Source organism: Aotus nancymaae, unplaced genomic scaffold, assembly GCF_030222135.1.
Source record: "Aotus nancymaae isolate 86718 unplaced genomic scaffold, 86718_ANA_hifiasm-v0.15.2.pri h1tg000122l, whole genome shotgun sequence".
Classification (NCBI taxonomy): domain Eukaryota; kingdom Metazoa; phylum Chordata; class Mammalia; order Primates; family Aotidae; genus Aotus; species Aotus nancymaae.
Genome location: NW_026988537.1, coordinates 1,878,575 through 1,904,910, shown reverse-complemented (window position 1 = coordinate 1,904,910; position 26,336 = coordinate 1,878,575). Strand labels below are relative to the sequence as shown.

The 26,336-nt window shown below is 47.5% G+C and overlaps 1 protein-coding gene across 3 annotated transcripts in view; it reads left to right on the top strand.

Moving 5' to 3' along the window:
• Positions 1-25,139, top strand: part of BCAR3 (BCAR3 adaptor protein, NSP family member) — a 294,360-nt gene extending 269,221 nt beyond the window's left edge. For 2 of the 3 annotated variants that reach the window (XM_012439670.2, XM_012439676.3), the window contains 7 exons: positions 3,852-3,955; positions 4,984-5,636; positions 11,329-11,444; positions 15,617-15,788; positions 19,546-19,657; positions 19,972-20,184; positions 24,514-25,139. In XM_012439670.2, the coding sequence (XP_012295093.1) occupies positions 3,852-3,955; positions 4,984-5,636; positions 11,329-11,444; positions 15,617-15,788; positions 19,546-19,657; positions 19,972-20,184; positions 24,514-24,692 (1,549 nt within the window). In that variant the 3' untranslated portion in view covers positions 24,693-25,139. Of the gene's footprint in view, positions 1-2,817; positions 3,014-3,851; positions 3,956-4,983; positions 5,637-11,328; positions 11,445-15,616; positions 15,789-19,545; positions 19,658-19,971; positions 20,185-24,513 lie in introns of those variants that run through there. The other variant, XM_021668083.2, reaches the window with a different exon arrangement.
• Positions 25,140-26,336: the final 1,197 nt, after the last annotated feature.

The following is a 26,336-nucleotide window of genomic DNA, read 5'->3' as shown; positions in this document are numbered from 1 at the left end:
ACATCGCTGAGCCTCGGCGCCCAGCTGTCAGATGTCAGCAGTGGTGGCCTGCATTTGTTTAGGGCCTGTCTTTCACAGAGCTCAGGGTCCTTGTGCACATCATCTAAATGCACTGGGAAAGGAAAGGAGGGAAAAGGCAGGTGTCAGGGACATAGACCCAGTCCAGCCCTCAGTCACACAGCAGCCCTGCCCTGGCTCCCAGCTTCTAATCTTATACACATAAACCAACATATTGTATTCTACTCACTGGTTTTCTTTATGGTCCATGAGGAAATGTCATAAACTGTCATTTCTATGCTACAGAACTTGGGGAGGAAAATACAGGACTCTGTGTGGAAAGCAAATGACAGCTGTGTGTTGCCTGGAGGCTCCAGCACATGCTAGTCAGCCTCTGGCTGTGGACCTGGTAGCCAGGCACAAATGCCTGCTCTGCACTGGGCAACTGTTCAACCAGAGTCAAGCGACTCGACCTTCCTGGGCCTCAGCTTCTTCATCTAGAAAGATGGAGCTTGTGAGGTATACATGATTTAATATATGCAAAGTGCTCAGAACAGGGCAGGCACATAGGAGCTCCAGGGAAGTGCTAATGATAATTATTATCTGGAGGGGAGTAGAATGTCAGACTCAGACCCAGCACAGTTGCTCACAACTGTAATCCCAGCACTTTGTGAGGCTAAGGTGGGAGGACTGCTTGAGCTCCAGAGTTCGAGACCAGCTTGGGCAACATGGCATAACCCTATCTCTACAAAAAATAAGAAAATTAATATAAGGAGCTCAAACAATTCTATAGGAAAAAATCTAACACTGTGATAAAAAAAAAAAAAAACTGGGTAAAAGATTTGCTCTTTTGAGAAATAGGCATTTCTAAAAAGAAGACATACACATGGGCCGGGCGCAGTGGCTCATGCCTGTAGTCTCAGCACTTTGGGAGGCCAAGGCAGGTGGATTACCTGAGGTCAGGAATTCAAGACCAACCTGGCCAACATGGTGAAACCCCATCTCTACTAAAACTGCAAAAATTAGCCAGGTGTGGTTATTCCTGTAGTCCTAGCTACTGGGGAGGCTGAGGCAGGAGAATCACTTGAACCTGGGAGGTAGAGGTTGCAGTGAGCCGAGATCGCACCACTGCAGTGGCAAACAGGCAGATGAAAAGGTACTCAACATGATTGGTTATCAGAAAAATGTAAATCAAAACTGTAACGGATATCATCTTACCCCAGTTAAAAAGGCCTATACCTAAAAGACAGGAATAACAAATGCTGGTGAGGGTTGTGGAGGAAAGGGAGCCCTCCTGTACCGTTGGTGGGAATGTAAGTTAGTAAAACCACCATGGAGAACAGTTTGGAGGTTCCTCAGAAAACTGAAAGTTGAGCTACCATATAGTCCAGCAATCCCACTGCTGGGTATATACCCAAGAGAGAGGAAGTCAGTGTATCAAAGAGCTGTCTGCACTATGTTGCAGCTCTGTTTACAATAGCTCGGCTTTGGAAGTAGCCCAAGTGTCCATCAGTAGATGGATGGATAGTGGAGTACTACTCAGCCATAAAAAGAATGAGATCCCGTCATTTGCAGCAACATGGATGGAACTGGAGATCGTTACGCTAAGTGAAACAAGCCAGGCACAGAAAGACAAATATCAAGTGTCTCACTTACTTGTGGGATCAAAAAGTCAAAACAATTGAATTACTGGACAGAGAGAGTAGAAGAATGGTAACCAGAGCCTGGGAAGGGTAGTAGTGGGTGGGGGTTGGGAGGGAGGTGGGGATGGTTAATGGGTACAAAAAAATTTAGAAAGAATGAATAAGACCTATTTGATAACACAATAGGGTGACTATAATCAAAACAACTCAATTATATATTTTAAAATAAAGATTGTAATTGGACTGTCTGTAACTCAAAAGATAAATGCGTGAGGGCATGGATACCCCATTCTCCATGACGTGCTTATTTCACATTGCATACCTGTATCAAAACATTTCATGTACCCCGTAAGTGTAGACACCTACTATGTAGCCACAATTTTTTTTAATAATTAAAAAAAAATTTTTAACACAAAAATTAGCTGGGCATGGTGGTGTGTGCCTGTGGTCCCAGCTACTTGAGAGGCTGAGGTGGGAGGACTGCTTGAGCCTGGGAGGTCAAAGCTGCAGTGAGCCATGACCAAGCCACTACACTCCAGCCTGGGCAGCAGAGCAAGACCCTGTCTCAAAACAAGCAAAAACAAACAAACAAAAAACTCAGGGCAATTACAAGGAGGGAGGCAAGGCCCGATATTTAGAAATGCTCCTCTTCATACTCATAGGATTGGACTTGAGACCCCTTACAATGTTACAGGGGTACCTTTCCTTCTGTTTGCTTTGGGAGGGATTGGCTGCTCAATAGTGGAAGCAGGGAGTTAACATCATATACAGAGTAGGAGTGTATTCGGCCAGATAACAGAACCACTGCTGTGGGGAAGGCATCCTTGTTGGCCCTGAATGATCCTGGTTTAAAAACATTTTAAGATAAGAAATGAAAAAAAGACTAAGAAAGTCTCTAAGTCAACAAGTCAGGCCTAATAGAGCCACTTTTCTGTTTGCCCTTTGGAATCCAGATCCTCCTAGGACTTGTCACCACTTTGCACAGGCAGCACGCCCAGAAACGTTTAAGTGGGAGGAGGGGAAAATACAGCCCCATGGCCTGCTGCCCTGCCCCGATGCCCTTCAGTGGCTCCCTCACGTCAGCTCTGGCCAGATGCCACCTGTCCTGACGTCGGGCCTGCTAGTTGGCTGGCTGGTGGCCTGCCCTGGGCAAAGGTGTGTGCTCACAGGCGGGTTGCATTCCAAGCCCTTCCGTTCTGGCCCTTGGAGTCCAGCCGCAGTGGTCATTACTTAAATATCACTTCTCAGGAGCCATTTCCTTTTGTAATTTGCCCTCGTTCTTGCCTTATCTTCGAAAGGTTGCTGGAATTTCTCTGTTGCTCGGAGTTTGGGGTTTTTTTGATTTGTTTGTTTTTTCTTTGGTGCTTGTAAAGGTAGGAAAGAACTTCGTGATTTCTGTAACGTAAGAATGTTTTATGCTTATGGGAAGGCCAATTAAAATTCATAACAGCTTGGCTGGTGCATGCCTCCGTCTCTAGCTAGGGAGGTTCTGGTGCTTGGTGCTAATTAGAGAAATTCCCAATTTGAATTGGAAAGGGACAGAAGGAATAACGGAGAGTGTGTTGAAAGTTACCTTCCACCTTTTCCCTGTGTGGTTACCCAGTGTGCCTCCCAGCCGCTGCTTGGTGACCATGCGGGTGCCTTTTCCCAGCTCAGCAGGAGGAGGCCATGTAGGGGGGTTCCCACAGGGCAGCCATGAGGTTGGGGAGGGCAGCCTCCCGGAGCAGTCCTGCAGGTTATTTGGGGGATGCTGAGATTTGCACCAGAATGTGAGTTGCCACACAGCTTCCTTCCTAACTGCAACGCTGTGGAGCATGTGGAAAATGCATGTTAGTTAGGCAGGCCATTTTCTCTGGGCCTGTAAGTAATTTTAGGCTCTGTTAAAAGTACACATTCCAGTTCATCAGATTTTCCCGGGAGTATCGTAAAACTTTGACCCTACTCTGTTGAACAGGATGGAACGGCCCAGAGGAGGCATCCTAGAACTTAGCTGCATTGGTCATGGGGACAGGGGGACAGAGCACACAACACAGTCGTGTATTAATTGCCACATCAGTAATTTCTTCTGCCAGCGGACATTCTTTTACTTTTAGGGTATGCTGTAGCACTCTCGTTCTGAGCAGTTTTCTTTCTTGTTTCTTTTTAAGTTTCCATGCCTAAAGGTTTTACACTTTAATGACATGTTTCTGTCCTATTTGTCTTTTGCTTCAGAAATAAAGAAAAGAGTGGTAGCCAGCCAGCCTGTCTGGATCACATGCAGGACAGAAGAGCCTTGTCCCTCAAAGCCCACCAGTCAGAGAGTTACCTGCCGATTGGTATGTCTCAGGGAATTTTCGGGGAACAGAATGTCAGCATGACCCTGGTTTCCTTTAGGCTTTTAGCCCGCCCCATCTACTCGTCTCATTTGGAAACGGCACGAGGCTTCAGGCCTGCAGCATGGAGGGGAATGGGTTTGCAGAATTATATCCAGTGGTGAGGCACTGAGCTAGACTCTGTATGCCAGCTTTTAGGCCTCACGGCAAGCCTTCAGGGTGGGCGTGATTATCGCCATTTCACAGCTGATGAAACTGAGGCACAGGTAGGTTAAGTAACTTCTTTAGAATCACCTAGCGTTTGAACCCAGGTTTTCTGATTCAAGCCCATTTGAAAACTCGTGGTCTTCCTGACAAATAAGCCTACTCCCTTAGTCCTTTTCCTGGGCGGGTGGGTGGATCCAGGGACTTTTGACAGAACAGCTGCCCAGGCCAACTCCCCTTCCTCTCCATCCTCCATTCAAGGCCAGAAGAGTGATAAGGTTTGGGGTGCAGGCACACCTCCTAAGCAGTTACATTGGTAGAACCGGGGGTTGTTTTTCATTATTTTCATAACTGACTTTGCCTGGGACCACAAAGGGGTTTTGCTAATGCCCCTGCGTAAACTACTTCCATGTGGTTACCTGTCTCTCCTCCCTTCCCTGTCTCCAGCTCTCCCTTGGAGTCATTACGTGGCTCTTAGGGCAAGATTACATTACTCATGCCTTCCACGCTCATAGATTTCCTCGTTCTGACTGTCCCAGCCTTCTATGACCACACAACAACGTTTGTAGCCCAGGTGTCAGTAGTCCCCGGGATTTAGAATTGCACCCAGGAGTGTGGGATGGGGCAAGCCCAGCCCAGCCCTCACAATGCTGTAGGCTCCCCGAGATTGGGCATGGGGCAGTCATACTGCATTTGCTTTTGGAAATGAAAATGGAAATTGAAACCCAAGGGCATGAGCAGAGGGCCGGGGAACTGCCACTCTGCTTTTGTTTGTTTTATATTCTCCACACAGATGAGCTTTTTCTGACCATTTCTTACCCCCACAGGCTGCAAGCTGCCACCTCAGTCCTCGGGTGTGGACACAAGCCCCTGCCCAAACTCACCCGTGTTCAGGACAGGAAGCGAGCCCGCCCTGAGCCCAGCAGTGGTTCGGAGGGTCTCCTCGGACGCCAGGGCTGGGGAGGCTCTGAGGGGATCAGACAGCCAGCTGTGCCCTAAGCCGCCCCCTAAGCCCTGCAAGGTGCCCCTCCTCAAGGCTCCCTCATCTCCTTCCGCCTGGCTCAACTCAGAGGCCAGCTACTGTGAACTGAACCCAGCATTTGCCACAGGCTGCGGCAGGGCAGCCAAGCTTTCCTTATGTGCCCAGGGCAGCCGCACAGAACTGCTCACAGCCAAGCAGAATGGGGCGCCAGGTCCCCGGAACTCGGGCATCAACTACTTGATCCTTGATGGTGATGACAGGGAAAGACCTTGGGAACCTGTGGCAGCTCAGACGGAGGACGGGCAGTGGGACAAGGGCGAGTTTGTGACACCCCTCCTGGAGACCGTCTCCTCCTTCAGGCCCAATGACTTTGAGTCAAAGCTCCTTCCCCCTGAGAATAAGCCCCTGGAAACAGCAATGCTGAAACGTGCAAAAGAAGTGTTCACCAACAGTGACCCCAAGATCATCGCCCATCACATACTGAGCGTGGACTGCAAGGTAAGAGCTGGGGTCCAGGTGTTGTTCTGGCTTTGGAAGGTTTGGAAGGAGGGGATCCGTCTGGCCTCACTCTGCCTCACCCATTAGTTACTTTGTCCATAGGAAGGTCTGAAGGTAACACCAGCATGGGGATTTATTTAATGGGTGGGAGCCACAAGCTGGGCAACCTTTGCCCAAGCAGGAAGCTTATAAAATTCATCTCAGACAGAGGGATGGCAGCCTGCTGCCGGGGGTGGGGGCCGCCCTGTCTACCCACCCACCCCTGCTGGTGTCAGCAGCTGCAACAGAATCCTCCTCCTCCTACCTGGTGCTATTTAAAAAATCCCCCTTGGCCTCAGCTCCATCAGAACTGGTAAAGCCAAAGCTACAGGAGAGTAGATTGTAGATGAAAATGTTTCTGGAGTAGCAGACCTTAGTTATTTTTATTACATTATATTTATGCATGATAGACTTATTACTAAAGTGGTCTTTAGTATAAATAAACATCTTTAAAGCTACCTTGATTTTTAAAATAATCCTCCCTCAGTTTAGAAAAAATCTAAAATACAGCTTAAAAGATAAAATCCAGTTAATTTCAGCTTCCGGGTGGCCCTGTCCGGGGCACCGAGGGCTGTTCTCAACTGAAGAAGGCAGTCTGCCCTGGCTTGCACGGATGAAAACACCACATGCAGTTTCCCGGAGATCACCGTTGTCAGCATTTGGTTTATGCAAAAACATTATCATTTCTCCAGAGAAATGACTTTCCACATGATTAAATAAATTGTCACTTTTTTTTTTTTTGAGACAAGGTCTCACTGTCACCCGGGCTGGAATGCAGAGGTGCACTCACAGTTCATGGCAGCCTTTGCCTCCCAGGCTCAAGTGATCCTCCCACCTCAGCTTCCTGAGTAGCTGGGACCGCAGCCACAGGCCACCACACCTGGTTAACTTTTTGTATTTTTTGTAGAGATGGGATTTTGCCATGTTGCTCAGGCTGGTCTCGAATTCCTGAGCTCAAGTGATCTGCTTGCCTTGGCCTCTCAAACTGCTGGGATTATAGGCATGAGCCACCACTCCCGGCCCATCACCATTTTTTATAGGAAACATTTATTTTAGATGTGAGTGACTTTTGTTCATTCCCAAAAGCAACCTCATCCTTAAGAGAGATTTAGTCACTTTTTTGGATCCATGGGGATTTGTTTTAGGACCTTCAGTGGCTACCAAAATCCATGGAAGCTTGCGTTCCTTATATAAAATGGAGTAGTATTTGCATATAACCTATGCAATCCTCCCGTATACTTTAAATCATCTCTAGATTACTTACAACACCTAATACAATACATATGCTTCGTAAATAGCTGTTATACTGTATTGTTCAGAGGATAATGACAAGGAAAAACGTCTACATGTTTCATACAGATGCAATTTTTTTTTCTGAATATTTTTGACCCTCGGTTGGTTGAATCTACTGTTGCAGAAGCCACAGATAAAGAGAGCTGACTGTATTCTAGACACCAGGCACCATCTCAGGCAATGGTGGTCTCAGTCCACCTTCTCAATATGAAGAGGCTGGTTCCTGGGCGTTCAAAGCCCTTTTTTTTCGTAGCTCAGTGAAGTCAATTAGCTTCAAATGTCAGGGCTTATTTAGGAACCGGGTTTTCCTCCCTTTGTGTTGGATCATGGCAAGAAGTCCAGTCTCGGAGCACCCCTGCAGGAAGTGCCAGCATTGATGGAGGGCTCCCACAAACAGCTTGAGGAACGTGAGGCAGTTGCTGGCCATCCTGGGGCAAACAATGCCCTTGCTGACAACAGAACTTGAGGATGACTCAGAAACCAGAATAACTCATTGCCCAGGCCTGGGAGGTGGGGCTGAGGGTGCACTTCTGCTGGGCAGGCCCTGAGAGGAGAGCCGGGGGACCAGCTGCATTGGAAGAACGAGGTTGTGCTGCACATTTGGCCAGATGGCCTTGGGCAGTGCTCACAGGTGGTCATGCAATTTGTGGAGTTATCGGACCTCACTTTAAGTAAGTGAGCTTAACCTGTTTGGGAGGTGAGAGGAGTGAGGATTTCTGTTCTAATCAGTCAAGCACACTGGGCCCTAGATCTGAGAGCAGAACCGTGTCAGTGGGCCAGGAGGGAGACTCTGGCCTGGTGTGAACCTGCATGGGTTCTCCATAGACGAAGCTCCTTGTAGAAATAGGCCTGGGTTTACAGAGCAGCCCAATTCTCAAGGGAACAAATCCCTCGCCTGCCCGCCTTTGGCAGGAGGTCTGGGACCCGCCCAGTACCTTTGGTAGCCATGAAACTAGACCCCGGGGATGTTCTCAACTGAAGAACACAGTCTGCCCGGGCTTGCTGTGGTGCGTTTTGTCTCCTAGTGAGGCCTCACTCTCATGTCTGCCTGCAGGCACCCCTGGACAAAGGGCTGGATGGGGTCCTCAGGCAGTGAGCAGGAGCCAGCCTGGACTCTGCCCACCCAGCCCCAGGGCAGGGCTGTGTTGAAAATTCCTCCTTCCCTGTCTCTGGAGTCTACCACCATTTCCATATTCTCCTCCTGGTATCACTGACTTCCAAGGAGGCACGATCAGCATCTCTAAGAGGAAAATACAACAAGATCTGTTGTTTCCCACCCCAAATGCAGCGGCAGCGCAGACAGGGCCACCTGGAAGCTGAGAGCAGGGTCTGGCTAGCATCTGGGACTCGCATGCTGGTTCCCAGCCATGCGGGCAGATGCCCAGATAGGCCATCAGGACAGTGGGTGGTCCTAAGAGCCCTCCAGGCTCCCTGCCCAGCTGTGTCCATCTCCCTATCCCCCAAGGGTCTGGTTAGGAGCCACTGAGCCTCTCCTACCATTCGCAAGGTCTTTGACTGTAGCTAGAAACGAGGTCCAGTAGTGAAGGGCTTGGCCTCTGTCTGAGCCTGAGTCCCACCTCTGCCACATCAGCTGAAGAGCCCCCCCTTCTCTATCTGTAAGGAATACCAACTACCCAGGTGGTCGGCGAGGACTAAATGAGATAATATATTAAAAGCCCTGGGCACCTTGCCTAGCCGACAGTGAGCACTGTTTGTATGTGTTATGCATTCAGCCTTGATGGAGTGCCTACTGTGTGCCAGGGCAGCTCGTGGCCTCTGCTCTTGGAGCACCTATTATCTGGTGGGGCTGGGCTGGGGAGGGACAGTGATGCAGGAACTTGGAGCACAACCCAGGTGGCAGATGCCCTGCAGGGGAAGGCATAGGAGCTGTGGGGCCTCCGGGCAGGGCCTTGAACAGGGAGTGGGGTGTGGAGATGGGGCCGGGACGTCTGAGATGAGTTTGGAAGGCTGCATCGTTGGCCAGATGAAGCACACAGAAAGCGTCTTGCAGGCAGCAGGCAATGCACGTGCACAGAGGCTCAGTTGTCAGAAGCGATGGAGAGAGGGTTGGTTTGCAGCAGATTGGCTCTGTGTGAGTGAAAGAAGATGGGGTTAGGGGTGCGAAGTGGGAGGGCTTCACAGGCCTTTCCTTCCGTGTTTCTAAGTCTCTACTTCTGGGCTCATACCAGGTTCCTGCCTGCGAGGCACTTCACAGTCGAGCGTAGTACAGATCTGCTCCTCTATGCCAAGGGCAACAGAACCAGCGAGCGGAGCTAGGCAGTCTCATGGTGTTTTAGAAGGGCCTCTGCGCCCGGGAGGAGGGCTGGGCTGGGCACCCACAGGGGCTCTCCTGGGTCAGTGCAGCAGCCTCCAAGGCAGTGGGACGAGGAGCAATGGGCAGAGTCCAGATGCAGCAGAGTAGGCCAGCTGAGATGTAGAGGGCCTCTGCCACCCTGCCCTGAGGAGTTGGCTCACAGGAAGTGCTCTAGACATGTTCGTCCTTCCTGTGTCTGAGCTGTACGACCTTGGGCGTTTGTCAGGGAACCTAATCCAGGCCCGGCTGTGTGAGCTTGGGATCCCCTCAGCCCTCAGGCAAGCAGGTGTGGCTCCAGTGAAGTGACCCAAGGATGGCATATACATGCTGAAGAAACACAGGCTGGAGAGCAGGGACCACCATCTGTCTGCCAGGTCTTCCAGAGCAAAACTGAATCAGTCACAGGCCTTCCAGTCTCGCCACCCAGAGTGTGGGGGACACGCTTCAGAAGTACAGGGTCTGGGACCTCTGACAGAGGGCAGCTGGTGAGGAAGTGTACATGGCATACATCTGGGCTACCTTGCCAAGGTCAAGGTATAAATCTCTTTCCCAAGATCTGGCCAGAATTCTTCCCCTTTCCACATGGCTGATGATTCACAACTTCTATTTTCAGGTAGCTTCTGGGGGTTCTAAAGTTATCTGAATCCCTTGCAAAGTCCTTGAGAAAGGCAAACTTAGCAGTTAAGTTAGAAAAGGGGAAACTGAGGCCCAGAGAGCACAGGTAGGAGCACAGTAGGAATTCTGCATCCTGTTCTGGCATCTGCCACTGGAGAACTAATTTCATAGGCTCATCCCTTCAGGGTTGACAGTGGGTTGAACCACAGAAGTTACAGGGCAGGGTTAGTAATAACACCTAAATGACCAGATGTGTTTTGATAGCCTAGAGTAATTATGGTTGAGGACACGTGCACAAGATCAAGGAAAGAAACCGTCCCGTGCCTGCCGTGTGTTTAGGTGGCTAGACTTGTTGGATATGTTAGTTCCGCTCTTAGTACATCATTATGCTGTGAGGTGTCATTAGCTGCATTTAATTTTTGTTTTGTTTTTAGGGACAGTGTCTTGCTCTGTCACCCAGGCTGAAGTGCAGTGGCATGATCATAGCTCACTGTAACCTCAAACTCCTGTACTCAAGTGATCTTCCTGTCTTAGCCTCCCAAGTAGCTAGGACTGCAGGCGCACATCACCATGCATAGCTCATTTTTAATTTTTTGTAAAGATGGGGTCTCACTATATTCCCCAGCTGGTCTCAAACTTCTGGCCTCAAGCAGTCCCCTACCTCAGCTTTCCAAAACGCTGGGATAACAGGCATAAGCCACCGTGCCTGGCCTATTAGCCCCATTCTGGAGACACACTGGCTCAGTTGTAACATTTCTCCGTGACATTGTAATAACTAATACCTGATTCTAATAAACTGAGAATTACATACTAGAATTGAGATGGGCTGAGAGCTGTCTGGGACAGCTCAGGAGAAAGAAGCGTGTTTGAGATCTCAGGTTTCCAATCACTGTACACATTTTTAATAGTTTCCAGACGTACAGAGCATTTACCGAGCCCAGGAGAAGCATAATTAAGGGTAATAGCAGCCAGCTGTGGCTGTTAAGTGAGAACATGAATGGCAAAGCCCACAGCGGAGAGGCACTTGGATGAGATTCCGCTTTTCCACTGCAGGGGATCAGCCAGCTCCGCACACATGCAGCCCTGCTGTTGGCAGCAAAATGTCGCAGCAGGATCCCGTGTTAGACAAAAGCTCAGAGAACTAAACTGTTCTCTGGCTGGGCAGAAACAACAAATCTGTAGATCTGCAGAGCAGTGTAGGCATCTCCCACCAGTCTTTCTTTTCCCCCTAAGTTTTATACTCTACTGTGTGTATTAAAACACCCTAAACATCATACAAGAACAGTACCGTCAGCTGCTGCTTATAAAGAAATGCAACATGGAAAGTGTGTCCGCGCCACCCGGTTCAGTGTGTTTCTTCTCATATGCTGAATTCGTGATCAGGCAAGCCCACTTCCTGACCCAGTGGATTTCAACTTTGGCTCTTGACAGGTTGCTAGGATACTTGACGTCTCTGAAGAGATGAAGAGGAACATGGGGGTGAGCTCAGGCCTGGAACTCATTACCTTGCCTCACGGACACCAGCTGCGCCTGGACATAATTGAAAGGTGAGCAGTGCCATCCTCTGCACTTCTGATGCTCCCAGCTCCTTGCAGGCATCAGAGCAGCAGGTTTTAGAACAGAGAGAGGCCCAGCACCAGCCCAGCCCTGGGGTAGCAGTGCTTCAGGGTGCGTGGCCTGCGGCGACTCTTCCCAGAAGCCTGAGCCAGAGAATTCCTGGAGTTGCACACAAAGACAGCACAACTCAGGAACAAAGAACATGTTCCCATCCCTGATACTGGAGGGTCGGATGGAGAGAACAGATGGTTTGAAGCCAGTGACTCAGTTGGCCTGTGTGAGCGGGAGTCACAGATCCTGCAGCCGGGGGCGGGACTGGGGTGACCAGGGCACCGCGGGGTCTCCTGGGTCTCCTGCCCCACAGCGCTGCCTGGTGAGCTGTGCCTTTGTCTCTCGGGATTAAGATTGCTTGAGGAATTACGAGGAGTTGGTGGGAAATGCTGGGAAGAGCAGAGTCTAGACAGTGTTTCCTTTGAGGGATGGACAAATAGGGTCAGAGGTCAGGGGATGATGGCATTCACCCGGGGCCTCCAAGCCATCCCTGCCCTCTTCTCATGAAAAGCCAGGGCCCTGGGTATCCATTGAAATGGAATGTTTAGGAATTAGAAAAACACCAACAGTGAGGTATGTTTTTAAGAAAAGAAGCACTAGACGAGATATCCATATTACCACAAAAGCTGGCCTTTTTGACACATTTTTTAAATGATTTGGGCAAGACTATCTTGTGAAGTTTTCTGTCCGTCCCGCCCATGTCCTAGTTGCCATGACTGCCCAGGGCTGTCCAGGGCAGCTTTCTGTGGTAACAGGCGAGTTCCGCACTGGCTATGACAGCAGCCACCAGCCATGTCACTCTCGGGCACCTGAAATGTGACTGACGTGATTGAGGGATGGCGTTTGTTAGAATTTACTACTTTCAGGGTAAAGAGCCATCTGTGGGGGGATGGGCGTCGCCGATTTGGCATTTCCGTGGGCGTAAAGCAGATAAAATGACCCCCATGCTGCTGATGTTTTGGCCTCACAGCCATGGATACATCCCATAGAAAATACCCAGAACGCTGAGTTGAAGCCACGTGGGAGGGAGGCCAGAGGTGAAGAAGTGCCCCTTGCTGACTTTGTTTGGGAACACCCATTATTTAGGCCTTTGGGGAATTCTAGGTTCTGCTTCTGAACTTCCCTGTTCTTCCTGATGAGCGTTTTCTAGGTTCCAGACTCTCTCAGGTGTCCCCTTTTTACCTCCTGCCCCAGGGCCCTGGCCTCCGGCTCCACTACCCTCCGTTCTGTCAGCAGAGGTGAGCTGTGCCGCCATACTTTGCCACCTCTCCCGTGAGACATTTCAGCCTGAAACCCCCCAGGTTCCGGGACTAATGAATCTGAGCCCTATTTTATCAGTATCATTCGGTGTGCTGGGACAGGACAAGGGTGACAGGTTTGGGGCTTCTCTCTTGGCTGTTTTCTGACTTGCCCCTTCATTTCTCGTTTCTCCTGACTGCCTCTTGGCTGGGGTCTTGTTCCTTCACTCATTTCTTGTCCAAGGCCGACCTGTGGGATCTTCTTTTTAGAGCTGGGGGAGTCGTTTCATTAATTACAATGTGTTTATTAAATAAAGGCCAAGGTTATAGAGGTCCTGATGTATCACATGACATCACCTTCTTGCATTTGACAATCAAATGCAAAACCACCCTTTATTTTTAATTTACCACCTCACCCATTCCAGGCATCCTAGGTTGGAAGTGTCCTTCACGTGACATCTGAGTGCTGCCTCTCGCCAACCACGGGAGCTTTTGCTGCAGACTTGCCAGCCTGAGTTGTTTTCCCATAGTGGGTGTATCCAGGAGGTTTCAGGCAAATGCTGGTTGAGTGAATGGATATAACCATTCCGTTAACCATTGATATAACACTAGAGGGCCATTAAAACATAGCGGGAGAAAACACTGAATAAAGGATCAGTTGAACGCAGCATGGGAAGTGAGTTTACAGTTAGTTAAAAGCAACATCTAAGATGTTCTGTCAATGTTAACATTTTGCAAATGGATAATAAAACTCTTCCAAAAATATACCGAATAACAGCCAGGTGTGGTGGCTCATGCCTGTAATCCCAGCACTTTGGGAGGCCAAGGCAGGTGGATCACTTGAGCCCAGGAATTTGAGACTAGCTGGGCAATGTGGCAAAGCTCTATTTCTACAAAAAATAGAAAAATTAGCTGGGCATGGTGGCATATGCCTGTGGTCCCAACTACTTAGGAGGCTGAGGCAGGAGGATCCCTTGAGCCAGGGAGGTCAAAGCTGCAGTGAGCCATGATCACACCACTGCACTCCAGCCTGGGCAACAGAGCAAAACCCTGTCTCAAAAAAAAAAAAATACAACAATTAATAAAAATATATTTTAGGTCTATGTTTGGATCCATTAATTGAGAAAGATAAATCAGGAAAAGAAGATAAATGGAGAAAAGAGGAAAGACGGACAAAGAGGCACCGTGGACCAAGATACAGACGGAGAGGCGTGCACAGACAGCTGTAGTGACGACTGCTATTTATCAGGCGCCTGCCAGTGCCAGGCACTTTATTATTATTATTACTTTGTTTTAAGATAGTCTCTCTTGTCACCCAGACTGGAGTGCAGCGGCGCAATCTCTGCTCACTACAGCCTCCACCTCCCAGGTTCAAGAGATTCTTATCCCTCAGCCACTAGAGTAGCTGGAACTACAGGCATGTGCCACCATGCCTAATTTTTGTTATTTTTAGTCGAAATGGGGTTGTGCCCTTGTTGCCCAGGCTGGTCTCGAACTCCTGGGCTCAAGCAATCTGCCTGCCTTGGCCTCCCAAAGTGCTGGGATTGCAGGCATGAGCCATGTCGCCTGGCTCACTTTAATTATCTTTACACCCAAACACGGTCTCTTTTTCTCACAGCGCTTGCTCCTGTCTTACAGATGAAGAACCTGAGGGGCAGAGCAGCTCGGCACCAGCCTAAGCTTACACTGCAAGTGAGCCCCACACACGCATATACGTGCAAACACACTTGGAGGCAGAGCTCATTAGCTATTTAACAAACATGAGAGAAATGAGTGACGGTAAAGCACTCAGTGAATCCCTGCTGCCCTTTGCTCAAGGAGAGCAAGACAGAGACCAGCACACCTGGACACAGAGTGACCACAGGGAGTAGCATCCTAAGCTGTGAACATGCAGGACAGAGTGGCCCTGGAGTTCGAATGCATGTTGTGTTTTAATCACTATAGCTATAAACTGGGGCTTCGTCTCCAGCACTTGTACCACAGCCTGGAAGAAATTGAGGCAATTCTGGTCTAAAGCAGTTAATTCCTGGGTCCTGATTTACAGTGGGAAGGAAAGGGGTCACAGTGTATGCTTTCTGCCACAGACTGACCCCATTCATATTAGACCTATTGTCATGCAGAGAAAAGATCACCCTGTTTCCTGTTCTGGGTCTCTGAGGTTGACCCATGTAGTTTAGGACGAGAAAAGGGAGGATTGTTGGGGAAAATGAGATTTCAACTTTATTAGGGTCTGGCCTTGTAGGCACATTCTAGCCCATCAACTAATCCATCTTTATGCTCTTCTCCATTCATTTCCTGGCTTCTGGAGTGGGGCTACAGAACACCATTCTTATCTCTTCTTTCCAGCCTTTGTTCTGATAGCTGTGTTACTGTCCTGGCTCAAGCATATCCTCTCATTTCTCTGTCCCTTTCATCCCCAAGTCGTGGCCCTGGGCTTCTCCAAGGAGAGATTCTCAGAGTGTGTTGGGGGTCCTGCTGTCTCCATGGACCTCTCATGGTACAGGGTACTAGGAGCCACATGTACTTCTGAGCAGCTTTGCCCCAGGAGCGCCCTCTTTGTGCCCCCAGGTCCAGGGTTGAACGTGGCCCTGTCCGGGGGCTTCTTGTTTCTGACTGCAAAGTATACCCTCTGTGGCCCAGCTTGGCCGTCCGCAGTCAGCCTGCTAAGGGGCGTTCTCTGTTGAGACTGGCCGTCTAAACTGTGCTGCTGAGGGGCGCTCTCTGTTGAGACCGGCTGTCTAAACTGTGCTGCTGGCACATTTCAGAGCAACAGCAGCAAGTGGCACAAACACAGCCCCTGCTCTTGGCTGATCTGGTTTAGTTTTCTTCTAGTCCCCACTGGCCCTGAACCTGACCGCCGATCTCGCTTTCAGACATAACACGATGGCCATGGGCATTGCAGTGGACATTCTGGGCTGCACGGGCACTTTGGAGGACCGAGCAGCCACTCTCAGTAAGATCATCCAGGTGGCGGTGGAACTGAAGGATTCCATGGGGGACCTCTATTCCTTCTCAGCTCTCATGAAGGCCCTGGAAATGCCACAGGTAAATTTCCAGTTACTTTATGTGTACTCACTGTTCTGTAAAGAGAGCTGCATGCTGTGCTTGGCAAATGAGACTATATTAGTCAATCTCAAAAGTAAATCGAATCTTAGCGAAGCTGCTTCAATTAGGGGGCAGTGTCCTAAGGGTTTAGGGTCTTTTTTTTCCTTTCTTGAGACAGAATCTCACTCTGCCACCTAGGCTAGAGTACAGTGGTGCGATCTCAGCTCACTGCAACTTCCACTTCCAAGGCTTAAGTGATTTTCCTGCCTCAGCATCCTGAGTAGTTGAGACTACAGACACGTGCCACCACACCCACTTTGTATTTTCAGTAGGGACAGGGTTTCACCATGTTGGCCAGGCTGGCCTCAAACTCCTGACTTCAAATGATCCACCCATCTCGGCCTCCCAAAGTGCTAGAATTACAGGCATGAGCCACTGCGCCTGGGCTGGGGTCTATATGTGTGTGTGTATATGTGTGTATATATATATGTGTGTGTGTGTGTGTGTGTGTGTGTGTGTGTGTGTGTGTATTTTTTTTTTGAAATGGAGTCTCACTCTCTTGTCCAGGCTGGAGTGAAGTGGCATGATCTTGGGTCATTGCAACCTCTGTCTCCTGAGTTCAAACTATTCTCCTGCCTTAGCCCCCTGAGTAGCTGGGATAACAGGCGTGGGCCACCATACCCGGCTAATTTTGTATTTTTGGTACAGATGGGGTTTTGCCATGTTGACCAGGCTGGTCTTGAACTCCTGGCCTCAGGTGATCTGCCCACCTCGGCCTCCCAAAGTGCTGGGATTACAGGCATGAGCCACCGTGCCCGGCCTCTAGGGTCTGTTTTTTAAAGCAGTAGATAATTTCTGACAGTCCATGCTTTCTCTTTGATGTACAGTAGCAAGTCAGCCTCATGAACAGAAGGGATTCATGGAGAATCAATTAGGATGAGACATCTGGCTACAGTGTGTTGTTTGAGAGAGAGACTGCTTCCATGTGGATCACCAGCTGTGTGGGCAGTTTAGGATAATCACTGGGAAATGAGACATTTGTGGAGCTTCTGTCAGAGAATCCTTAGACTATTTCATCTTGGGTCATCTAAAACAGACTGTCCTAATAACAAGTTCAGATTCCTGGTCCACCTGCCATAGAACTCCCTAATTACTGTTTCTAAAATTGGGCATTTGAATTTACCTGCTGTGCCAGGGGTTTGTTAGGATGAGTGTTAAACATAAAAACCTGTATTTAAGTCAAACAGGCCTCGTAGAGGAAAGTATGCCGCCACCTTTATCACTCAGGATCAGCGTTCCCGCTTCTGTTCTCTCAAGCCCTGGGTGCTCGCTCAGCGTGGCTGTTTCATAGCCACAGATTAGCTCTCAAGTCCTGCCAGGTGCTCACTGAAAATCCATCATTGCCACTGAGAAAGACAGCCACAGCCACATGTCCCACAAGTCAGACTGGCTGGAATAGAATTTATTTGCATTAAAGCAATGTAGTGCCTTCATCGGGAATTTTTGGGGGGTCAATTCCAATTATATTTCAGAAGCTTTCAAAATTCTTCAGGTAGTTTGGAATTTTGTAGGATTGGTATTTAAAATAAGCAATCGATAAATTCTGCCAGATTTTCATGATACACTGATTTCTACTATCACATTTTTCATTCAGGTATTTAAATTTGCATTATGTTTATTTCATGTCATCTAAAACTGCCTAGAATTTTGACAGCTGAGCCAACAGGCCAGGCTGTGGGTAAAGCCTTCCAGCCCAGAGCTTCCCCTGAGAGTGGTAAAGGGGACGTTTTGTGGGATCGCATGGTTGCCATCCATGACATCAAACTCAGCGGTTAGGGACTTGTCCCCAACCACATTACCATGCTTTGTAGGTGGCTCCCTGCCTTGTGACACTGTCATCCCTTCCCTTCTGGAGCACATCAGCAGTGAGAGGACACAGTCCTCCGGAGCATTCAGTGGCCTGGAAGGGAAGTGGCATACCCAGAGAAAGCCCAAAAGGAGAGTCATGTCACTTTGCTTGTCACTATCCAACCCAACCCTTACGCTATGGCCACATGTGCCACCTTCTCTTCTCAGCTTCTAGTATCGAGAGAGTACGTCCAGGAGATGGGCCTAGCCCAGACCCAGAGGCTTCTTTCAGAAAGGCAATGCCTCAGGGAGTGGGTAGGGAGCGGGTAGGGAGCGGGTAGGGAGCAGGGGTCTCCAGAAGGGAGGGCAACATGGTGCACTGCGGGAGGAAGGCCAGCCACAGCCTGTTCTTCACAGCACATCTGCTGGTGCTGAGCCTACTCACCTTCCCTTTGGATACAGGTGCTCTTTAGGGCCAAGTAAATGAATCTCAGCTCTGCCACATACCAGCTGGGAAGCCTTGGGCAGTTACCTAATCTCTTCTGTTTTCTGATCTGTAAAACGAAGCCAAAATACCTGCCCTAAAGGGCATTGTGAAGATTAAATGAAATTCTTCAGATATTTGACACAAAGCTGGCTCTTATTCCATAAATACTAATGCCCTTCCTCGTTTCATGTAGAAAACTCAACACAGCCTTGCTGGTTTTAGGGTATGAGTTGGGGACCATTTATCTTAGGACAGTCAGTCAGTGGTATATGCTTAAGATACGCGTTATCTGCAGAAGAAAAGAAGTGAGCAGCAGGCATGGTGTCTCATGCCTGTTGTCCCAGCTACTCAGGAGGCTGAGGTGGGAGGATCCCTGAGCCTGGGAGGTTGAGGCTGCAGTGAGCCGTGATCATACCACTGCACCCCTGCCTGGGCAACAGAGTGAGACCCTGTCTCAAAAAGGCATAAAACTCTTAACTGTAAAAGACTAGTTAAACTAGCTTATCCATATAGTGGAATATTATGCAGAAGTTTAACAAAATAAGGCTGTTCTGTATGTACTTATACTGAATTGCTTCTGAGGCAAGGAATAGATGTGGTTTACATAGTATAATATGCATATATATGTGTCTTTAAAAGGGGTGTGTGTACAGATAGGAATTTTTGGGAGGTCAATTCCAGTTACATTTCAAGAGCTTTCAGAACTCTTCAGCTATACTAGAATTTTCTAGGATCAATATTTGAAATAAGCAACTTATCAATTCTGCCATATTTTCATGATATGCTGATTTCTATTATGAGTTACAATGTTTCATTCAGGTGTTTTACTTTGCATCATGTTTATTTCCTCTCATCCAATACTGCCTTGAATTTTGACAGTGGACTGGCCAGCACGCCAGGCTGTATGTGAAGCATACACGCACAGGCAGTTGGAGAGAGTCATCGCTGGGATGGGCTAACAGCAATGCAGATGGGGCGGATGGGGGTTACTTTTTCTCTCTACCCTGCGTTCAACCACTTTGACATTTTTACCATAAGTATCTATTACCTGTTCCAAAATTTAAGCAAAAAGTTAATTTTATTTATTTATTTATTTACTTACTTACTTTGAGACAGGGTCTCACTCTGTCACCCAGGCTGGTGTGCAGGGGTGCGATCTTGGCTTACTGCAACCTCCGCCTCCTGGGTTCAAGCGATTCTCCTGCCTCAGCCTCCTGAGTAGCTGGGAGTACAGGCGCATGCCACCATGCCTGGCTAATTTTTGTATTTTGAGTAGAGATGGGGTTTCACCATGTTGTCCAGGATGGTCTCGAACTCCCAGCCTCAAGTGATCCACCCGCCTCGGCCTTCCAAAGTCCTGGGATTATGCTAAAAGGTAATTTTAAAAAGAACCTTTCCAAAATGATAACATCTTTCTTCCAGATCACAAGGTTAGAAAAGACGTGGACCGCCCTGCGGCACCAGTACACCCAAACTGCCATCCTCTATGAGAAACAGCTGAAGCCCTTCAGCAAAATCCTGCATGAAGGCAGAGGTGAGCACGGGGGCGGAGCGAGCACGGGGGCGGAGCGAGCACGGGGGCGGAGCGAGCACGGGGCGGAGCAAGCACGGGGCGGAGCAAGCACGGGGCTACCCCACTGGGGAGGGGAGTGCAGGTACTCAGGGCATGTTAAGAGGCCCTGAGGTAGCTGCAGCACTGTGGATGGCTCATCAGGGCTTTTATCAGATGACAGCGTTGCTTGTAGAAGGCTACAGTTGACATAACCTGGCAAGGGCTACTAGTCACCTCATTCTGTGCTTAGCTTTGGAAAGCATCTGATACGGAAAACTCTGTTCCTTATTCTTCAGAGTCCACGTGTGTTCCCCCAAGCAATGTATCAGTCCCACTGCTGATGCCCCTTGTGACCTTAATGGAGCGTCAGGCTGTCACTTTTGAAGGAACCGACATGTGGGAAAAAAACGACCGAAGCTGTGAAATCATGCTGAACCATTTGGCAACAGCACGATTCATGGCCCAGGCTGCGGACAGCTACCGGATGAACGCTGAGATGAACCTGGCAGGTAAGAGCTGGTTTTTGTAAGCTGTTCTCTAATGCCTCATGGTAACTGAAATGAACCATGACTGACTTCACTTAGGAAAGCACCAAAGAGGAAGGATTAGAGGATGGAATTCCGCTTCCTGTATGGCTGGTTATTACTTCCTCCTAACTCCAGAACGACTCAAGTGCCCTGTTTCTCCTTTCTTCTTGTGTGTTCTGTTGTTCAATGGTATAGAATTAACAGAGAGGAGGGGTCAAGAAAGAATTGGGGCCGGGCCCGGTGGCTCACACTGTAATCCCAGCACTCTGGGAGGCCGAGGCAGGTGGATCACTTGAGGTCAGGAGTTCAAGACCATCCTGGCCAACATGGTGAAAGCCCGTCTCTACGAAAAATAGAAAAATTAGCCAGGCATAGTGGCGCACGCCTGCAATCCCAGCTACTCAGGAAGCTGAGGCAGGAGAAAGAATCACTTCAACCTGGGAGGCCGAGGTTACATTGAGCCGAGATCGCGCCACTGCACTCCAGCCTGGGTTCTTGGTGACAGAGCAAGACTCCATCTGAAAGAAAAAAGAAAAGAGGAAAGGAAGAAAGAAGAAAGGAAAGAATTGGCCAACTTGCCTACCACTTATTAATAGTACCTCTAATAGCTGAGATTCGAAAAGGTGACGCGCCAAGATGAGGAGGTGGAGTTTTACCCAGGCCTCATTTATCTACATTCCTGTTCCTTCCCAGTCACACTGGGAAGTGAGCTCCCCTGCTCTTAGCATCGGACACATCCTGGAAAGTGTGGGGCAGTGTTGTGTAAATGGCTCTTTCTTATAAGTGCTATGGTGACAGAGAGGAGCCTCCTCAGTCAGCCCGGCCAGCATTTATCACAGATGTGGCATGTGCGCAGCGCCGTGCTGACTGGATGTCCCGAGGAAGTTAAGCAGGCCTCTTGGCACACAGCTGTAAGTGCAGTGTGTACTGTGGGAGCACTTGGGGAAGGGACTGATTTGGTCAGATGCTAGGAACGAGGAAGCACCTGGGGACAGCTTCCCAGAAAACGCTACCATTGCTCGTTACAGGACAAAAGTAGTTACCAGCAAGCAGGGCTGGGAATTCCACTCAGACCGCACAACCCAACCGCAGGCGCTGAGAGAGCCCAGGGAAAACTGGGATCCACAAGTGCTCGGTTTTAGATTCGTGCGAAGTATGACCTAAGGAATGGCCGACAAGGCTGCAGAGGGAAGCCCTTCCTTCCAGACAGGACCGTGGCTGAGGAAGAGCCAGTGAAGGGTTTAGCCATGGGAGGGTGTCACATGGTCAGATTTCTGTTTTAAAGTAAATTACTCTGGTATCTGTGTGGAGGAAGGCTGGAGGGCTGAATGTTTGTTGGCAGAAAGACCAGGAAGGAGGGCTTTGCCAAGACAGACAGTCATCGGGGATGACTATTTTCTGTTACTATGTAATTTTTTAAATTCTTCAAGGGCCCACAGTTTGATTCACAAGGTTAAGAACTATGTGGGGGCAGGAGACTCCATTCGTTTCATTCTAAAGGGAAGCTGCTTCAGAACCAGAATGTGGAACTCAGTCGTTTGCACCATCTACTGTGGGTACAAGCACCACATACCTGTTTCATTTTCTTCCTCAAAACGTTCTCCAGGACTGGCTGTTTGTGACTCGAACAATAAAAGCACACAAGTCAACAAATACCAGAGGAGTGCCTACTTAGACAAAGCCAATGAATACATTACAATGGTGGTTGCATATACATCAGGGTGGGTTTTGAGGAAACTGTGCCATGAGCTGCTCTACAGCTTTAAATCACCTTAAAGGCCACTGATGAAATATTTCAGTTGATCCTAATGCAGGTTGACATAGCAAGTTCCCATTGTTTTAAGTGACCGTGAACCCAGGAAAGGCAGAGATCTGCTCACCAGCATAGACCAGCCCAGGTGATACGGGAAGGGACTTAATGCCTGTTAACTGAATGAATAGAAGTCACCATCTGGGGGCTGGGTGGTGGCTCACACCTGTATCCCCAGCACTTTGGGAGGCCGAGGCAGGACTTAGAGACCAGCCTGGCCAACATGGCGAAACCCCGCTTCTGCTAAACATATAAAAATTAGCTGGGCAAGGTGGCGGGTGCCTGCAATCCCAGCTGAGAGGCTGAGACAGGCGAGTAACTTGAATCCGGGAGACAGAGGTTGCAGTGAGCCGGCCTCATGCCACTGCACCCCAGCCTGGTCTCAAAAAACAAAACAAAAGTCGCCATCATCTGGCCTTTGGCCGATTATCCATCAAGGATATTCTGGCATCATCAGGAAGAAAATATTCCGATTGTCCTTTCTACCACAAGGATCCTGTGATCTAGATGGTGGGTATATTTAATGACAAAACAAACTACCCCAGCAATAATAAAGGATGAGAAACAACAAACATATGATCTGGCTAGCAGCTGCTCCCTCTTTAATAGAGTTGCCTGAACATCTTTGGCCTTAAGTAGACCAGATCCTCTCTTAGATGATGGAATAGAGAGTTAGGAAATAGGCCCACACATATGGCTGGCTGTTGATTTTCAACAAAGGTACCAAAGTAATTCACTGGATAAAGTACAGTCCTTCTACAAATGGTGCTGGAACTACTGGATATCCACATGCAAAAAAGTGAATCTCGAGCCTTAATTAATTCATACCATACACAATAATTAACCCAAAATGGATCATAGACCCAAAATGTAAGAGTTGAAGTATAACCTCCTGCGAGAAAATATAGGAGAAATTCTTTGTGCCCTTGAGCTAAAGATTTCATTAGGACACAAAAAGCATGAACCATAGCAGAAAACATTGAGTACACATATATCCGATAAAGGACTTATAGCTAGACTATACAAAGAACTCCTCTTACAACTCAATAAGAAGAGAAAATTTAAATAAATAGACAAAAATTTGAACAGACACTACATCATAGAAGGCATACAAATAACAACTACATGAAAAGATGTTCAAAGCATTCATCATTAGGGAAATGTAAATTTAAACCAACCACAGTGAGATATTACCACACTATCTAGAATGGCTACAGTTAAAAAGAATGATAGGCCAGGCACAGGCACGGTGGCTCACGTCTGTAATCCCAGCACTTTTTGGGAGGCTGAGGTGGGTGGACCACCTGAAGTCAGAAGTTCAAGACCAGCCTGGCCAACATGGCAGAACCCCATCTCTACTAAAAATACAAAAAATTAGCCGAGAGTGGTGGCACATGACTGTAGTCCCACCTACTCAGGGGGCTGAGGCAGGAGAACTGCTTGAACCAGAGAGGCAGAGGTTGTGGTGAGCCCAGGTTGAGCCACTACACGCCAGCCTCGGTGACACAGCAAGACTCCTTCTCAAAAAAAATAATAAAAATGATAAAGGGTTGGCAGCATGTGGAAAAACTTGGAATCTTCATATGTTGCTGGTGTGAATCTAAAATGGTACAGCCATTTTGGAATAGCACTTAACAGTCTCTTGAAAAATAAACTTATACTTACCATATGACCCAATAATTCCTTTCCTAGAGAAATGAAAACACATGTCCACACAAGATTTGTAAACAAATGTTCACAACCACTTACTCATAATAGCCAGAAACTACTGGAAGCATCCAAAAGTCATCAATTAGTGAACAGATGAACAAAATGTGGGATGTCCGTAAAACTGAATACTACTGATCAGTAAAAATGAATCATTAATATGCAACATATGTAATACTCTCAGAAACATCATGCTAAGTGAAAGAAGTCAGACATTAAAGAAAGAGTCCGTAGTGGATGACTCAATTTATCCCAAATTTCTAGAAAAGGCAAAACAGTGGCAACAGAAAGTAGATCAGGGGTTGACTGAGGTCTGCAGCAGGAACAGGAATTGACTGCGAAGAGGTGGTAGGGTGATGGAAATGTAAAACAGTCTAAAACTGGTGGTGCTGTTTCAGGTAGAAACTTACCATCATAAAACTGCACAGCCAAAAACAGGTGACTCTTATGAGTGTAAACTATACATCAGTAAAGTTAGTAAAAACAAGTAACAAACTCCCGTAGGTACCGTGAACCTTCCTTCCCACAGCGGTTTGTACAAACCACTGTCGCGCTATCGTGTTTTAACGAGTTTACCTGTTTCTTCTCCGAAGGCGCTCACGTTCTGCAGGGCGGGTCTCTGCGCTCCCTTGTTTACAACAGATTCTCGCTTTTTCTTTGGGGACATTGTTTAAAGTTCTGAGAGAAAAGATGAAGTTCATCTTGATCCTACTTTAAGCAAGCTTTCAGTCTGTATTTAACACTACATCTTAGGCCGAACTGAAGTAACTTTTCGGTTGTTTTGTTTTGATTAGGTTTTCAACCAGATGAAGAAATGAATGAAATCTGCAAGACTGAATTTCAAATGCGATTGCTATGGGGCAGCAAAGGTGCACAAGTCAATCAGACAGAGAGATATGAGAAATTCAACCAGATTTTAACTGCCCTCTCACGTAAACTGGAACCTCCTCCTACAAAGCAGGCAGAGCTTTGATAACTCTCCAGAGAATCTTTAGAATATCTTTTCAAGTTTCCCCAGCTGCTTCTTTGGGAAAGCTTACGATTTGATAAAGTAATAATTGTGCAAGCCTGACAATATACAAGCTTTTAGTATCCACAGGATATTAAACGTGTAAATTGCACAGAGCACACTTATTTATGAATTGTCTAAAATTACTACTGATTTTAAAATGAATAATTTATTATTAAGGTAACTACTGCTAATGTTGATCAGCACATTCAAGAGAAGACCTAGCTATGTTGGCTGGTTGCTTTCTATTATCATGGTATTTGACGATTTTAGTTCTAATTCCATGTCAGATAAGTGTAAATAGAAGTTTAAAAGCATGAAACATTTCAGAAGGTATCAGTTATATGATATTCTTTAAACAAGAAAAATGTAAATAGTCATGAATGAAAATATATCTTTTTGTGAAACAATTGTATCCAGTCTCTTTCATTTTAAACAACTCATCTTAGTACGATAATTCTACCTCTGAGCTGCCTCAGGTTGCTCTTCCCTAGGTACTGTATCCTGCTAGTAAACCAAAATGAATGAAAGTGGTATGAAAAGTTTAAGATTTCCGGATTGGGAGACAGAGTGATAGTGACAGCTCCATGGGATCCGGGTTCAAACTCAAGCCATGGTGCTTGCTAGCAGTGGAGTTAGGCCAAGTTTACCTCATTGAATCCCATGTGCAGCATAGCACCCTGTACAAACTGGGCACCCAGATCTTAGTTATGATTAACATCTCTTCACATATTTCAAAGTATCAACTGTTGCCTTTTCCTCTAGCTGATGAGGACAATGAGTTTCCTCACTTTGCAAAGGGGATACTTTATAATTTCTTTCTAGTTTTTATCAGTATCCCCCTCAGCTTTTCCTATTGTACAAAATTTGGAATACAAGACTTTAAAATATTCTGTCACTCTGCCACCAGCTGTCAAACATTTAATAATTTTTCCTTCTTCTCGTTTAAATAACATTAGGTCCATATCATCAACCTTCATATTCATCTTAAACTGGCTGTGAAAATTTCCCCTTGTTAAATAGCCTTTAAAAAACATATTTATTGGTTCCAGAAGTTACACTGTAACTTAACCATCACCCTGTGATGGTTTTTTAAAATGGGCCACATTTTTTCAAATGGGCCACATTATGTTTTTTGTTGAAAAAAACCAAAGCACATTTCTACTTCTGGCAATACGGTGGTTCAGATGCTCTTAGAAAGCCCTCTTACCATAAGAAAATCCTGAATAAATTTTAATAAACGTACCTTTTAGTGTATGATCAACCTTGATAGAAATTCCCAAGGAACAGACTTCTCCCCCCACCACACCTGAAAAAGGTACAGCAAATCTGAATCAAAACTCCATATGAGAACCTAGAGGCACAAAGTAACATCATCAGCTCAATGAATGAGAGAGTCTGTCGGGGAAACTTAAAATGCCTTCGTTAAGCAGGAATCCTTAAAGGGTCCCTGTTAACAGGATGGAAAAAATCTACCGGCAAAGGGAGGTTGCCAGGAAACATGACTGTCTTCACATACCGCTCTGGGAAGAAAATAATTATAGTGACAATAGTCTTCGGTGAGGATTTGTAACCATGGCCTGTGCTCACATAGGTCTGGTGTAAGCA